This window comes from Gastrolobium bilobum, unplaced genomic scaffold (assembly GCF_033153095.1).
Source record: "Gastrolobium bilobum isolate Gb01-03AN ecotype WA unplaced genomic scaffold, APGP_CSIRO_Gbil_v1 utg6815, whole genome shotgun sequence".
NCBI classification, from domain to species: domain Eukaryota; kingdom Viridiplantae; phylum Streptophyta; class Magnoliopsida; order Fabales; family Fabaceae; genus Gastrolobium; species Gastrolobium bilobum.
Genome location: NW_026899262.1, coordinates 214,028 through 230,865, shown reverse-complemented (window position 1 = coordinate 230,865; position 16,838 = coordinate 214,028). Strand labels below are relative to the sequence as shown.

The 16,838-nt window shown below is 34.7% G+C and overlaps 1 protein-coding gene across 1 annotated transcript; it reads left to right on the top strand.

Moving 5' to 3' along the window:
- Positions 1–6,720: 6,720 nt before the first annotated feature.
- Positions 6,721–16,165, top strand: LOC133288965 (DExH-box ATP-dependent RNA helicase DExH6-like). The gene is made up of 14 exons (XM_061486806.1): positions 6,721–6,916; positions 7,217–7,307; positions 7,449–7,758; positions 7,916–7,990; positions 8,229–8,273; positions 9,292–9,382; positions 9,479–9,537; positions 10,587–10,736; positions 11,547–11,599; positions 11,907–11,940; positions 12,089–12,178; positions 12,258–13,262; positions 14,450–15,529; positions 15,619–16,165. Exons 1-14 carry the CDS (start codon positions 6,796–6,798, stop codon positions 15,946–15,948), a joined length of 3,534 nt encoding a protein of 1,177 aa, XP_061342790.1. The 5' UTR covers positions 6,721–6,795; the 3' UTR covers positions 15,949–16,165.
- Positions 16,166–16,838: the final 673 nt, after the last annotated feature.

The following is a 16,838-nucleotide window of genomic DNA, read 5'->3' as shown; positions in this document are numbered from 1 at the left end:
CAAACTTTTATGATGGTACCTCTTCTAGACCTAAGAGAGATGATCGATGGTGTTCTTATTGTAAAAGAACAGGTCATATCAAGGATTTATGCTTTCGCCTTTATGGAAAGCAATCTGTCTTAGAAAAGATGGCAAAGTTGCGTAGTCAAGCGCATTTTACTTCCTCTGAAATAACTCCTACACCTAATAAGACCCAACCTGCATTTCGTCCAGATGAGTTGGAACGGCTCCGAACCATTCTTGATTCTATGAGTAAGCCATCTGATACTAGTGCTTTGACTATGACTGGTATGAGCTCCAAAACTTATTCTTTCCTTTCTTCATGTAATGATTTTAAACATTCTTGGGTTGTTGATTTGGCTTGTTGTGCTGATTCCTTTACCTCTTATCATCCTACCATTGGAACTCATACAATAGCCGTAGCTGATGGCTCTCATACATCAGTTGCGGGATCTGGTGACATAAACTTACAGCAGTCCTTACATCTTAAGGATGTTCTTCATGTTCCTAAACTCTCCACGAATCTTCTTTCTATTCATAAAATTACAAAAGATTGGAATTGTACTGTAACCTTCTATCCTACCCATTGTGTTTTTCAGGATCTCGCCACGGGGAAGACGATTGGTAGTGCTAAAGAGCAAGGTGGGCTGTACTATCTGGTGTCACAATCTCCTGCAAATAAAGTAACAAATCACATCTTGATGTCTCATGGTCAATCAACTGCTGATTCTTTGATTTGGCTTCATCATAAGCGCTTAGGTCATCCTCCATTTAGTTTACTCAAATCTTTATTTCCGTCATTGTTTTTGTCTAAATTTGTTGAGTCTTTTCATTGTGATGTTTGTGAATTTGCTAAGCATCATCGTGTGTCTTTTCCTTCTAGTATTACTAAGATTGTTGAACCTTTTGATCTTATTCATTCTGATGTTTGGGGTCCCTCTAAAGTCCCTCATGGTTCTGGAAATAGATGGTTTGTTTCTTTTATTGATGATTGCACTCGTGTAACTTGGGTGTACTTAATGCGTGAAAAGTCTGAGGTACCACAACTGTTCTTTCAATTTTATAAAATGATTGAGACCCAGTTTGGTAAAAAACTCAAGAGACTAAGAACAGATAATGGTACTGAATATGTTAATCATAGCTTTTCCCAATTTATTAGAAATAACGGTATGATTCATGAACTTACTTGTGTTGACACCCCCCAACAGAATGGGGTTGCTGAAAGAAAAAATCGTCACCTTCTTGAAGTGGCTCGTGCATTAATGTTTCAGACACATGTACCCAAATACTATTGGGGAGATGCTATTCTTACTGCAGCATTCTTGATCAACCGTTTATCCACTCGGGTACTTGACCATGTAAGTCCTATTCACTCTATGACTTCTTTTTTCCCTTCTATTCCAACTATGATGAGTCTTCCTCCACGAGTGTTTGGGTGTGTTGCTTTTGTTCATGTTCATAAACATCATCGCAGTAAGTTGGACCCTAGGGCTATTAAATGTGTTTTTCTTGGTTATGTTCCTGATAAGAAGGGCTACAAGTGCTATCACCCTAGCAGTATGAAATTTTTTGTTTCTATGGATGTTACATTTCAGGAATCTGAGTCCTTTTTCCAAGGTCCTCATCTTCAGAGGGAGAATCCTTCACCAGAAATCTCATCACCTCCCTTCTTTGAGTTTGCATCATCAGTGTCTACTCCTTTACCTATGTCAGTGTATCCTCCACCTGGTCCTGTTCCTCCTGTGTCTGTTTCTCCTATGTCTGTTCCTCCTGTGTCTGATCCTCTTGTGAGTAATCCTCCTGTGACTGATTCTCCTGTGATTGATACATCAAGTACACCAGAGATACGAAAGATTATGACACCTGAAAGAAGGAAACAACCCACATTGTCTCAGCAACAACCTCAATCGTCTGAACCACTGGTAAGTCCTGAATCTCATATTGTTGATCATGATGTTAATACTTCTGATGACTTACCCATTACTACTGATTCTGATGATTTACCCATTGCTCTTAGAAAAGGAAAAAGAGCTTGTCCCAAGAAATCTTGTCCTTCATGTCCCTCTTGTACTCAATACCCTATCTCCCAGTTTGTTTCCTCTGCTAATCTTTCTGTGCAGCACAAAAGCTTTGTTTCAGCACTAGACTCTATTGCAATCCCAAAATCAGTACATGAAGCCTTGAAAGATAGGAATTGGGCTCAAGCCATGCAAGAGGAGATAAATGCATTGGAGAAAAATAAAACATGGGAGGTTATTGATAGACCTACTGGAAAGAAAGCAGTAGGGTGCAGATGAGTTTATGCCCTGAAATATAATTCTGATGGAACTCTTGAGAGATACAAAGCTCGATTAGTTGCTAAAGGTTACTCTCAAACCTATGGCATTGATTATGAAGAAACATTTGCTCCAGTTGAAAAGATGAATACAGTGAGAGTTTTGTTATCCCTTGCTGCCCATTACAATTGGGATATAAACCAATTTGATGTGAAGAATGCTTTCCTCAATGGTGAGTTAGAAGAAGAAGTCTACATGGAAATTCCGCCTGGTTTTGATTCTGTGAAGAGAGAAAATAAAGTTTGTAAATTAAAAAAGACCTTGTATGGATTGAAGCAGTCACCTCGTGCCTGGTTTGGAAAGTTTACTAAGGTTATGATGACCTTAGGATATAAACAAAGTCAAGGAGATCACACTCTTTTTTTCAAGCACTCCCAAAATGGGAAGCTTACTGTGCTCCTTGTATATGTTGATGATATTATTATCACATGTGATGATTTTATGGAGAGACAGATTCTGCAAACACGGCTTGCCTCTGAGTTTGAAGTCAAAGACCTTGGGAAACTGAGATATTTCCTAGGGATAGAAGTAGCTCATTCGAGCAAAGGAATCTTTATCAGCCAGAGAAAATATGTTCTAGATCTTCTCAAAGAAGCAGGAAAGCTCGGGTGTAAACCCTCTAATACTCCTATTGAGCAGAATCACAAGATGGGCTATGAAGAGGAGAGTCCTCCAGTTGATAAAGGACAATATCAACGGCTAGTTGGGAAATTGATATATTTGGCCCATACTAGACCAGACTTAGCTTATGCTGTTAGTGTTGTCAGTCAGTTTATGCACGATCCAAAGGAGAAACATATGCAGACAGTAGAGAGGATTCTTCAGTATCTGAAAGGTACTCCTGGTAAAGGGTTGTTATTCCGACGTGATGGCAATCTATCTTTAGAAGTCTACACAGATGCTGATTATGCTGGATCCGTGACTGACCGTCGTTCTACCACTGGTTATTGCATGTTTCTTTGTGGTAACTTGGTGACATGGAGAAGTAAGAAACAAGATGTGGTCGCCAGATCAAGTGCAGAAGCTGAATTTCGAGCTATGGCTCAAGGCATTTGTGAGTTACTGTGGCTGAAAATTGTACTTGATGATCTAAAAATAAAATGTGAGGGACCTATGAAGCTGCTATGTGATAATAAGTCCGCTATTTGTATAGCTCATAATCCAGTTCAACATGATCGGACTAAACATATTGAGGTCGACCGCCATTTCATCAAAGAGAAACTTGATAGCGGGTTGATTACCACTCCATACATTCCCACTGGGCGTCAATTAGCTGATCTATTGACAAATGGGCTTCCTTCAGATAGATTTCAAGAACTTGCTAGCAATCTGGGAATGATAAATATCTATTCCTCAGCTTGAGGGGGAGTGTTGTAAATAGTAATTATGTAGTCATTTATTAGTAATTATGTAGTCATTTATTTGTATTAAATAGTAATTATGTAGTCATTTATTAGTAATTATATAGTCATTTATTTGTATTTATTTAGTCCGTTATATATTGGGCCAAGCCCATTAGGTCAAAATTAGGTCAAGAAGTCTCTATAAATAGAGACCCCTATGTACAGATTCAAATACGATTGAATAATATTTCAAATACCCTTTTATATCAAGTAAATGACTTATTAAAATTAAAATACAAAATACAAAATTAACATTAACATACATATTATATAAGTCAATGTTCAAAGTTAACACCAATTATTTTTCAATCCTACAAATAAATTATTTTATTTAATTCAATATTATTATTTATTGTATAATTAACAACTTATTAACTACATAAATAGACACATTAACATATAAAAATATAACCTGTCTAAATCCTATTAATAAATAATGCATATAAAATAATAAATTATTAGATTTATTAAACTATAAAATATTTAACTACTTAAATTAACATGCAATTACTAAACTATTAATATTAGAATAATTCAAATAATAAAATAAATAATATGTCATCTAACCTAATGTGTCATAACATTAATCATAAAAATTATCTTACCCTAAAACCTATAAATAAATAACGCATATAAAACAATTTATTACATACATTAATTAAACAATATGTTATTTAACTACTAACATTAAAATGTAATTACTAAACTACTAATATTAAACTAATTAAAATAATAAAACAATTAAATTAAATAGATTAATTAAACTATAAAATATTTAACTACTTAAATTAACATGCAATTACTAAACTATTAATATTAGAATAATTCAAATAATAAAATAAATAATATGTCATCTAACCTAATGTGTCATAACATTAATCATCAAAATTATCTTCTTCTAAAACCTATAAATGAATAACGCATATAAAACAATTTATTACATACATTAATTAAACAATATGTTATTTAACTACTAACATTAAAATGTAATTACTAAACTACTAATATTAAACTAATTAAAATAATAAAACAATTAAAATGTCATCTAACCTAATATTTTATGTTACATATAATATATTAAACAACAACTAATTAACAATAAACAAAAAATAAAAATTAATCAAATGATACATCACTAACCTCAAATGAAGACTTAAGACCAAATGTGAGAGCAAGGAAATTAAGAGAGAGAGAGAGAGAGAATTAAGAGAGAGAGAGAAAGAAAATGGACGTATGAAAAGGAGAGGGGGGTGTTTATATAGCGTGAAAATGTAGCCGTTGGGCACAGGTCGCCTGCGTGGGCAGCGACCTCGCTCATGCACGCCACGCGGCCTGGCTGGTCAGGCATTAATTGCAACAGAGGTCGCCTGCGTCAGTCGCGACCTCTCTTGCATGCACGCCACATGACCTGGCTGGTCAGACATTAATTGCAACAGAGGTCGCCTGCGTCAGTCGCGAACTCTGACACCACCAGGAAGCTGACAGCTCAGCATTACGAGGTGGCTACTACTCTCAGCGAACTAGCCCGCGTGGCAGTTTGGAAAAAAAGTTCAGGTGCGTAGCATTTAGGTAAATAACAGTGAGAACAGTGGCACAATGGTCACTGTTCCTGCATTTTCCCTCTTTCACTCTCCCAAATCAACTTTCAAGTTTGCATTTCTTTCAAACATATGAAAACCCACTTAAATTTTAATTGCAAAACCTTACCCAACCCAAACAGAAATTGCAATGTTTTTAAAATAAAAAACAATAGCTGGATTCTAGTGTGGGGCCATGGTGGAGATTTGCTGCAACGGAGGAGTCTTGAGTGCCATCCAAAAGTGCTGTTGGAGATTTTGTCTTCCTTAACATGAGTTAGTGAGTGCCATAATAGGGTTTGATAGAATAACCACTTTGTTGACGATTTTCTGACAATGATTGGCATGCAAATTTCTCAGACTCTATCTTCTTCATTTTGAAATCTTTGAATTGAAAGAATTCCAATTATACGCAATCTTTTCATTTTCATATTTTGAATGTTATGGTTACTAAAGGAAATGGGTAGAGCGATGGAAGAAGATAAAAGTGACATTCTGTCAGAGCATGACTTTTTAGTACTTTATGAAATGTGATAGCTATTGTAAAGACAATAATCTCTGAGGATAGACTCGCTAATTTCGAATACCGACAATTTCGAATAATAACACGAAAAACTTGTTACATTGCACACCAATACAAGAAAAGTATAACACGAAAAACTTGTTACACATTGCGCACCAATACAAGAAAAGTATAACACGAAAAAGAAAATATAAAAAAATAAATAAGAGAAGGGATAATTTATGTTAATTACTGTTTTAACTAACGTAAATGAAAAAAATTCAAGTATAATGAGCTCGATTATATAAAATTTTGGTAAAAGTGTAACCGGATTAAAAAATTAAAGACAAAATTCATTTGAAGGGCTTTAGTGTCCATAAATGCATAAAATTTAGTATTAAACATCACAATTTATTTCAACCATTTTTTTTATGAGATAAGATATTATATCTATTTTTTTATGTTTATTTTATTTACTTTTCACTAATATTGTTAGATTAAAATTTTAAGACAGATAAAATAAATATTGAAATTCTGATTTAATAATATTAAAAAGAAAAAATAAAATAAGTACGAAAAAAATGACATAATTGTATTAAAAAAAAAGAAAGATGACATAATATTATCGTCGCATTCTTTCCATGATAGACGAGGATAATCTCTAATTACTTGATTTGGCAAAACTGCTTTATTTGGAGACACCAAACCTTATACCTCTCTTAAAAGTAAAAAAAGAAAAAGAAAAGGGATTTACTCGAACATAAGGGGAAAACAACAATAGATAGATAGATGAAACGACCGAAAAGGTTATAAACTATGGGGAACAAAGCATAAGAGGGTATATACTGATTTATAGGTTACACCATAGCCATAGCCATAAGCAATAGCAGCAATTCCAACAACTTATCACCAGCTTTGGAGCTTTCGACTATTCTCTTCTTCTCTTGTTTCCATTGGATTCATTCATTCATCAAACAATGACCAAGAAAAGGGAGAAGAAAGCAGAGGCACTTCAGCGTCAGAATCCCAAAGTCGATGAAGTTACCAGGATTCGCATTTCCCAGATTTTAGAAGACTTTCGAGCCTCTAAAGATGAAGGTTATCCTCTAACTATTCATCTTTTTTTTTCCACTACTTTTTCATGGTTTGATGCAGAAAAACATGATATGGTGCGTTTATTTCCTCGAAGAAAAACCGTTCTTGTGGTTCATGGGTCTTTTTTGAACCTGTGTTTCATTTGGATTGGATATATGCATTTGGGTATTTGCTTTTCTGGTTAGAGTTTGAATTTTGCTTGGGTAGTTCATATCACGCTGAAAATCTATCTCGGAAGGATGATTGCATTAGTATATCTATCTATTCATGAAAACTCGTTTCTGTTTTTTTTTTGTTCTGCAGTGTACAAGTTTGATGCTAGTTTGTCCAACCAAGAACGTGCTTTAGTACATCAAGTATCCCAAAAAATGGGGTTTAGATCTAAAAGTTCTGGGTGAGTGCTACGGGGCAGCACACATAAAATTGCCCTTTTAAATCAGTGAGAATTATAGTCGTAGTTCCTGTATGGAATACGTTCGGTTCAGTTTTACGAGTTCGAGTTGTTTTATTGATATTGAGACTCCGATTTGTGTAGGCTTGGGAAGGAAAGGAGTGTGTGTATTCAAAAAATCAAAAAGAAGGTTGACACCAATAATGGGTTTGGGAGTCTTCCTCATTTCACATTTTCTGAAGAGGCGAAGCAGGTATTAGGAGATTTGTTTGCTCATTATCCACCTGGTGATGAAAACATGTGGGACATGATTGGAGAAAATAGTGACACTACTGACGAAACAAGACAAAAGAAGGATGATATTTTTGGCAGGCCCTCTATGACCAAAGCTGAAATTGCTAATAAATTGGAAGCTCTTGCTTCTAGAATGATGACTGTCCCTAACTTGAAACAGGTCCATTTCCCCCCTCTACTGTCAACTTCAAAGACCTTGTATTTGAATTTTGTTGGCTGGATGCTGTACTATTGTTACTCCTCTTCTGCAGTATGTGTAGCACTTCCAAAAGAATAGTCTTGTTATTGAATCGTTTATTTGATTTCCATTCCTGCAGATCACTGAAGAGAGATCTAAGCTTCCAATTGCATCTTTCAAGAATAATATTACATCAACTGTTGAATCTTACCAGGTTAATTTAATATTTTGCTTTGTAAAATTGCCGTTGGACATGCATCTATGTGGTAGCTTGGTTGCAGCTTGCACCATAATTAAGCTTATCTGATATCGCGTTGACATGTTAAATATATCTAACATAGTTTAGTAAGACTTAGTTTTTAATCCATTTCAACATGACAATTAAATTAATTTGAAGATTAGTTTATTGCATGTGTTTGGTCTTAATATTCCTTTTATGTGTTTCAAAGCAGGTAGTTCTCATATCTGGTGAGACTGGTTGTGGAAAGACTACACAGGTTACCAATTCTTTGCTTTGTCTTTATTATGGCACAGCTATATTTACGTATAATTTGTCAGCAATTGTTTCAAAATGATCATTTTTTAGTCATATGTTAATGTTTTTATGATTGGTTATTTAGTGTGTATGCTTGTGATCATAGTTATTAATCCTGGGTAGTAGCCTACCCCAAAAATGCTAGCGGTGTAGCGGCTATAGCTAAGTCCACATAAATGTTATATTAAATTATACTACGCATATATAAATGCTCATAAATAAAAAATTACCCAAAATTAGAGACATTCACTTATAATTAATTCCGTTGTCGCTTTCATTGAGTCAAGAAACATAATGGAAGCAACAAAAATTCATTGAGAGGAACTAAATTAACAACATTCAAGGAACATATAGGAAGGATCTAAATACTGGAGCTGAACAAAGAGCAAGAAAATCTGGGAAGATACTTACTGGAAATGTGAAAAATATGTTTATTTGACAGCTCATGATAAATTACAGGTGGAGGATGAGTCCAGCATTATCTTTACAGGCTAGTTGTGTGTCGTTACAAACATTGGTGAATGGATTGCCGTAAAATAGAGGAGATAATTCACCGATCTTGATGGGTCACAGGAAACAGAGTCAAAGACAGGAGGGAGTGGGCTTGCCAGTAGACTGTTGGAAATGAGTCGCAAGATTGGAGAGAGGCAGGAGGAAGAGTGAGATGGTTGCAAGAGTGAGAGAGGACGGTGAGTCGAGATTGAGAAATAGGCATACCAGATAGGGTTTACATCTTAAAAAAGGGGTAAAATTTGATTATACTCCCTTAGAAGTGATTATTGCCATTCCAGATAGGCTCAACCTTTGGTAATTGAGGATACATTGATAATTTCTTGATGCTTTCTGATTTTGGGTTTCCCCATGAATACTTTCATCACTGATATGGTCCAAGATCTTTTAATAATCTTTCAATTCTACGTGAAACATTTCTCTTTCTCTTGTCCATTGTCCTGTTTAACTTAATATTATACATGATTCAGGTCCCACAATTTATTTTGGATCATATGTGGGGCAAGGGTGAGGTATGTAAAATAGTTTGCACTCAGCCTCGGCGTATCTCTGCAACTTCAGGTGTGCAACTCTTTCAAACTTAATTTTCTCAATTTTCTCAATTTTCCTGTTTTAGTCTTAATTAAAATTTGTTTTCTCTTCCATTTCTATGCCTAGTTTCTGAGAGAATCTCCAGTGAGAGAGGAGAAACTATTGGAGAAAATGTTGGATATAAGGTAATATAATTTCTATATCTTTGGTAGTAATGGTACTGTGGTCCTTTCTTGGGATTAGTTTTTACTTTTTATTTTTAAAGAAATTAGCTGTTTGAACGTTGAACATTGTTATAATAATCAGGCCAGTTTTATTTTTTATTTTTATGCGTATGTATCATACACACTCACAATGCTCTCAATTTTTTGATCAATACTGGGGAAGAAATCTATAAAATGTTGTTACTACCAAGAAGTATGAATTTTCCCTGTCAATGGTTCAATCTACAAATATCTTTTCTCCATTCTCATATCATTTTGTAATATCCCAGAAAAATAATAGTAATTTATAATAATAATAAATTAATAATAATAATAATAAACTATAAATTAGTAGTAATAATATATATATATATATATATATATATATATATTTGATGGTTATAGATAACAAATTATAATATAAATTTTACATTTGGTAAAATGATTGTGCGATACATGTGCGATATAAGTGCTATTGGAAAATGATTTTGATACTTTGTAATACTCAGATTATTAATAATAAAATAATATTAATAATATATATATGAGTTATAACGACTCTGATATTTCTAGTTAGTCATAAATATTATGTATCAAAATGTAGTCTTTGATTTTATGTATTAGAGTTAGCCTTGCACTTGTCCCTGTACAGGTGCGGCGGTAACATTTCTCCAAATTAGTTTTAGATTAGCTTCCGCAATATTTTATATTATCATAAAAATTAGTTTTAGTTTTAGATGATATTTATGTACTCTTAATAAATAATTAAATGTTATTTTTGACAATTTTTCTATTATAAAAATATTTTATGATTGTTAAAATTGTTAGAAATTTGGGAGTGTTACACATTTTCTTTCTTTTATAGAATTTATGACTTGGCTCTTCAACATTCAATATCCTATGCTGATTATGCAAATTCCATTGCAAGTAATGGTTACCTTGCTTCTTAGAAAAACATTGCTAAATTTTCTATCGGTTTTTTACATCTCATACATTTAATTCTTTGGCTTATATTTTAAACAAACAACCAGATACGGTTAGAAAGCAGAGGTGGAAGACAATCATCAATTGTGCTATGTACTACTGGAATTCTATTAAGGATGTTGGTTTCTAAAGGTTCTCATTTGTCTAAGATGGGGCCTGTGAAGGATGACATTTCTGGCATCACTCACATAATTATGGTACTTTTATTTATTTATTTATTTATTATACTTCAGTTAGAGCATAAACGAATGGTAGTTAATCAGTTAATCTCGGGTAAATACTTTATGTTCTTGCATGTTCTATGCCATGTTTTTTCATTTTGAGTAATTGTTTATTAGGTATGACTGGTAACTGGTAAGTTTTCAAGTACATTAATTAATTGGAAATTAGAACTGGCTAGGCAAATCTGTTAGAATCTTAGATGTTATGTATGAAATTGTTGTAGAATTAGAAGTGCTGAGCTGCCTCATCATTTTTTAGTGATTGGTATGAACCTTGAACAAATTCCTTTGTTTGAGTGAAGTGACTAAACCAGAGCCTATAGCATCAATGTACCATGATATTGTATGGCTGATGATGAAAGTTGCAAATCTTGATATTATTATTTAATTAATTCTAAAAATAGAAAAGTTATCACAGGCTTAATTATTGCATAGTGCTGGCAATTGTGTGTGTGAAAAATTGTAAAGGTGTTCTGTAAATAGTGACTATATACTATATAGAAAACAGACCAATACACAGTTCAGTCTTAGAATCATTGGTTTTGTGGTCTGTTGAGGAATGAGTATCCACGAATAAGCTGCGATGATAGTTGTAATACTTAGATGGGAAAAGTAATTTGAAACTTTCCTATTATTCTCTTAAAGCCTTCGTTATGAGAACTGAGAAGTGAATTCAAATGTCTTCATATATTAAGTAGAATCTTGGCATATGTGAAGCTTATACTGCGCATCCTTTCCTTGGAATGTATGCATTGCAAAATGAGGTGACATTCATTTCTTGTTCAGGATGAAATTCATGAAAGAGACCGATACTCAGACTTCATGTTGGCAATCATCAGGTATACTACACCGTTGAAAGGAACTTGTTAGCCTTTACTTTCTAGTGGGATATGGTCAAATACAAATTTATGATTGCTTGTGGCCCAAGTGAGAGTAAAATTAAACTGTTGGTTTATATACCTAATTTTTGGGTAGAGCTGATCTTTGATGAGCACATTTTTTTTAGCCAGAGTGTTGTGGCAATAGCTTCACTGTTATATTTAATCCTCCCTCCCAAAGAAAAAAGATTATATATAAAATCACTCGCTTAAGATGTTTGTCTGGTTTTCGGACTAATATCTCTGATTTTTGGCAACTTACATGCAGAGACATGCTACCTTCAAATCCTCACCTACGTCTGGTCAGTTCAAAGTTATTACATTTATATTTTTCTTTCTCTATTTCTCTGTCATCCTGTCAAGTGCTTGTTTTATTTATATGCATACTATTTCCCTTTTTGACCAATATTTTCACCCTTTTATCTTTTCTCCGGTGCTCTAATATTACAGATATTAATGAGTGCTACCATTGATGCTGCGAGATTTTCTCAATATTTTGGAGGCTGCCCAATTATCAATGTTCCAGGGTTCACTTATTCGGTACCTATACAGAAGTAGACTGTGAGTTAACTAATACTTTATCACATGTTACTACAAGCTCTTCGTGTTCTTTGTTCAGGTCAAAACTTTCTATTTGGAGGATGTACTTACTGTTGTAAAACCAAGCAATGATAATCATCTTGATAGTACCACATTTAGTACTCCAATAAACAATCTTGAGCTAAGTGAAGAAGAGAAGCTTTCTTTTGATGAAGCTATTAATTTGGCTTGGTCTAATGATGAGTGGGACCTGCTGTTAGAGTTGGTTTCTTCTGAAGGAACCCCAAAACTATTCAATTACCAGCATTCTTTAACTGGCCTTACTCCATTAATGGTGTTTGCTGGAAAAGGGAGAGTGGGTGATATGTGTATGCTCTTATCTCTTGGAGCAGATTTCAGTTTAAGGGCCAAAGATGGAACAAATGCACTGGAGATTGCCGAAAGGGAAAACCAGCCAGAAGCTGCTGAAATATTGAAGAAGCACAGTGATAATGATTTTTCTAACTCCATGGAAGAGGAGAAGTTGCTTAATAAATATATTGCAACGGTCAACCCTGAACTTGTTGATGTTGTTCTGATAGAGCAGCTGATAAGAAAATTATGTTTTGATTCAAAAGATGGAGGTATCCTTGTTTTTCTTCCTGGCTGGGATGATATAAATAGAACACGTGAGAGATTGCTTGCATCCTCTTTTTTCAAGAATACCTCAAAGTTTATGGTCATATCTCTGCATTCGATGGTTCCAACTATGGAGCAAAAGAAGGTTTTTAGGCGCCCACCTCATGGTTGCCGCAAAATTGTTCTCTCAACCAATATTGCTGAAACTGCTATCACCATTGATGATATAGTGTATGTCATAGACACTGGACGGATGAAAGAAAAAAGTTATGATCCTTATAATAATGTGTCAACTCTTCAGTCATCTTGGATTTCAAAAGCAAGTGCTAAGCAGCGAGAGGGGCGTGCTGGCCGCTGTCAACCTGGAATTTGCTATCATCTGTATTCAAAGATTCGAGCAGCTTCCTTGCCAGATTTTCAGATTCCGGAAATTAGGAGAATGCCCATTGAGGAGCTTTGTCTGCAGGTATTCATCTTCCTTAATTGTTAATGCAGAATCTTGTTGCTTATTATACTTCATGATAAAATGGTAAAAAGAAAAATATGAAAATGGCACAGTTTTTAATGCTCCATCATGGAGTTCACACTAATTCGACCAGTCTATTTCCTGTTTCTAATCAAATTTTGTTCTGATTCTCTCATTCATTTTTATTCTCGATTTCTCTCTCTTTGCTAGATTAAAGGGTGTTGTTGGATAACATCAAGTGGTAAGGACCAATCATTTTTAGGTCAATAAGCACGCCAACTCATTATTCCTAAATTTTGAATTTTAGAATCAGTTTTGAATAAGATTTAAACCAAACTAAGCTTAATTTTAAACTAACTTGTTATTATATATTAGAAAATATGTAATTTAAATTGTACTGTACTGTACTGTTGTCGTATCTCTCTGTATTTGTACTGATGGTCTTTTATGTAAGCCTCTAGTGTGTCAGGTGCCACAGCACTTAGAGGAGCTGATCTACTTCAGCTGTTAGCTGTTGGTTTGTTAAGCCAGGTCTGTTAGTTTGTTATGACAGCTGGCAATTCAGTTCAGATCTGTTACCGTAATATAAAGTGTGAGAAATAGATAGAAAGTACAAGAACAAGGAGAGTAAAGAAAAGTGAGAGAAATCGGATGAAAATGAGAGAAAATAGAGAGATGACTGAGAAATTTCTGTATATTCAGCTGATATTAAAGTTAGATCACTCTGAATATGGAGGATCTATTTATAATGTACATAGGTAGCTTGCTGTGCAAACTTGGAGTACTGACTAAAACTGAGATAAGATGTACCTGATCTAAATAACATAACAAAAATCTAACAGCCTAACTGGAGTGACATAGACACTATAGACTCTGTTACAGGAGATGCAATTCGAAAGAACATTGTGCATCAGTTTGTAGCAGTTACAAGATAGTACAAATACATCAGAGAAAGCACATTCTCCTATATATATATATATAGAGAGAGAGAGATTCAGATGATTTCTGAGCTTCTGTTATTATTCAACTTGAGTCTCTCTGAATGGCAGAGAGCTCTATTTATAAAAATAAGAACCCAAAAACTTAAGCTGTTTGGTGAAGGTCATATCAATGGTTTTATATTATATTTTTCTAACATGTTGCCTCACGTGTTAATTTTGATTGTCTCTTTCTCTCTCTTGTGACAGGTAAAGTTGCTTGATCCAAGCAGCAAAATAGAAGAGTTTATTGGCAAGACATTAGATCCTCCAGTTTTTGAGTCCATACGTAATGCTATTATAGTTCTTCAAGATATTGGTGCATTGTCACTTGATGAAAAACTTACCCAGCTAGGGGAGAAGCTTGGTTGTCTTCCTGTTCACCCATTAATCAGCAGGATGCTTTTTTTTGCTATATTGATGAACTGCCTTGATCCAGCTTTAACTCTAGCATGTGCATCTGATTATAGAGATCCATTTACCCTCCCAATGTTACCTGAAGAAAAGAAGAGAGCTACAGCTGCCAAATCTGAGCTTGCTTCTTTATATGGGGGTTGTGGTGATCAGTTTGCTGTAATATCTGCATTTGAATGCTGGAGTAATGCAAAGAAAATGGGTCTAGAAGCACGGTTTTGTTCTCAGTATTTTGTGTCTTCAAGCGCCATGCACATGTTATCCGGCATGCGTAGGCAACTCCAAACAGAACTCATTCGAAATGGTTTTATTCTTGAAGATGTTTCAAGTTACAGCATGAATGCATATGACCGGGGTATACTGCATGCGGTTTTGGTAGCAGGTTTGTATCCAATGGTTGGGAGATTTTTACCAAATAAAAATGGAAAAAGGGTTATTATTGAAACTGCAAGTGGTGATAAAGTTCGCCTGCACAGTCATTCAACAAATTGTAAGTTGTCATTCAAGAAAAATATAGATCACACTTTGCTAGTGTACGATGAGATTACCAGAGGTGATGGGGGTATGAATATAAGGAACTGCACTGTTGTTGGACCACTTCCCCTCTTACTTCTATCAACAGAGATTGCTGTTGCTCCAGCAAAAGTTGATGATGGGGATGAGGATGATGAAGGGAGTGAAGATGAAGTTGGAAGTGAAGATGGGATGGAGGTTGATGACAAGTCCAGTGGACACTGCGAGGATAAGTTTATGTCTTCTCCTGATAATATGGTTAGAATAATCATGGACCGTTGGCTTTATTTTGGTTCGACAGCAATCGATGTTGCTCAGCTATACTGCTTGAGAGAGAGATTATCAACAGCAATCTTATACAAAGTAACTATCCTAATTTTACTTGTCTAGTTTTATCCATACCGTTCTTTTTTCTTAGAATATTCTTGACACTTGAGAGTTTATATTTTCAGGTGACACATCCAAGGAATACACTTCCTCCTATCCTAGAGGCCTCTATATATGCTCTCGCTTGCATTCTGTCTTGTGATGGATGCTGTGGCATACCAGTGACGTTAGATGGTGTGGACACACTGACCACTATGGTAAATGCAACAAATCTAGGCAAGCCAGCAACAGGGACAAAGCGGTTGGGTAAGATTCCAAAAGGATTCCTTGCAGAGTTTGTAAATAATGACGGACGCCATACCTCTGGGCCCTCTTCTAAAGCTAGCATTGCTGCATTCAAAAACAGAGGAAATCCAAGTGGGATCTATCCCAAACCATACCCTCCTTTCACATGATAATGGTTCAAACGGAAGTTAAAGATGGTTTTATTATTCTAATGTATGTTTTACAGGAAGATCAGTATTGACAGGAAACTTTGGCTAGAAAATCTCTAACTTAAAAAGGTTGCTTTCAGCTTATATAGAATACAAATCCTATCAGTTCAGTGTATATAGTCATCCTTTAACCCATTCAAAATTCTAGTGGGATATGAACTTTTAACATGTAAAATAGAATGTAGAATAATTAATGAATCAAATATTACAAAATCAAAAAGAGATACGAGATTCATGCGCTGATAATCCGGCCCAAATATCTAGTGTGTCAGCAATAACATGAGCCTTCTTATGTTTTTGAAAGTTACACAAATTTTCTTGAAATACTGCTCTGCTGGTCAGCTTCATAGACCTTAAATCTATGGTCATCCTCATAGAGGAACTTAGGAAACATGTCAGTTTTTCAACAACTGACCATGTTGTTAATGTCTCTCCATACAACAAAAGCAAACAAGAAAATGACAGTCATAAGCTTGTCTCCATATTTGATCAATTGATCAACCCGATTACGTCTCTCAGTTAGCCTCAAAAGAGTTTGATATCCCCATTATATTGAGAACATCCAATGCTCTTTCCTATGTGTACTCTGCACCAAGATATAAAATCAAATAAAACGGTGTATCGGCAACGATACCAAAAGTAATATCAATACATCACTAATTATCACTAGTGTTACCGTTCTAAAAAAAAAAAACATTCTGGATAGTAATTTAGCTTACAACGGAGAAGAACATTAACATCTACCAAGTTTTTCTCAATTAAAAAACAGAAGCTACAATTAAAGACATCAAAACCAACAAAGCTTGATAGATGAACACTGGGGACATCATGCGATTCTTAAAAAACTTACA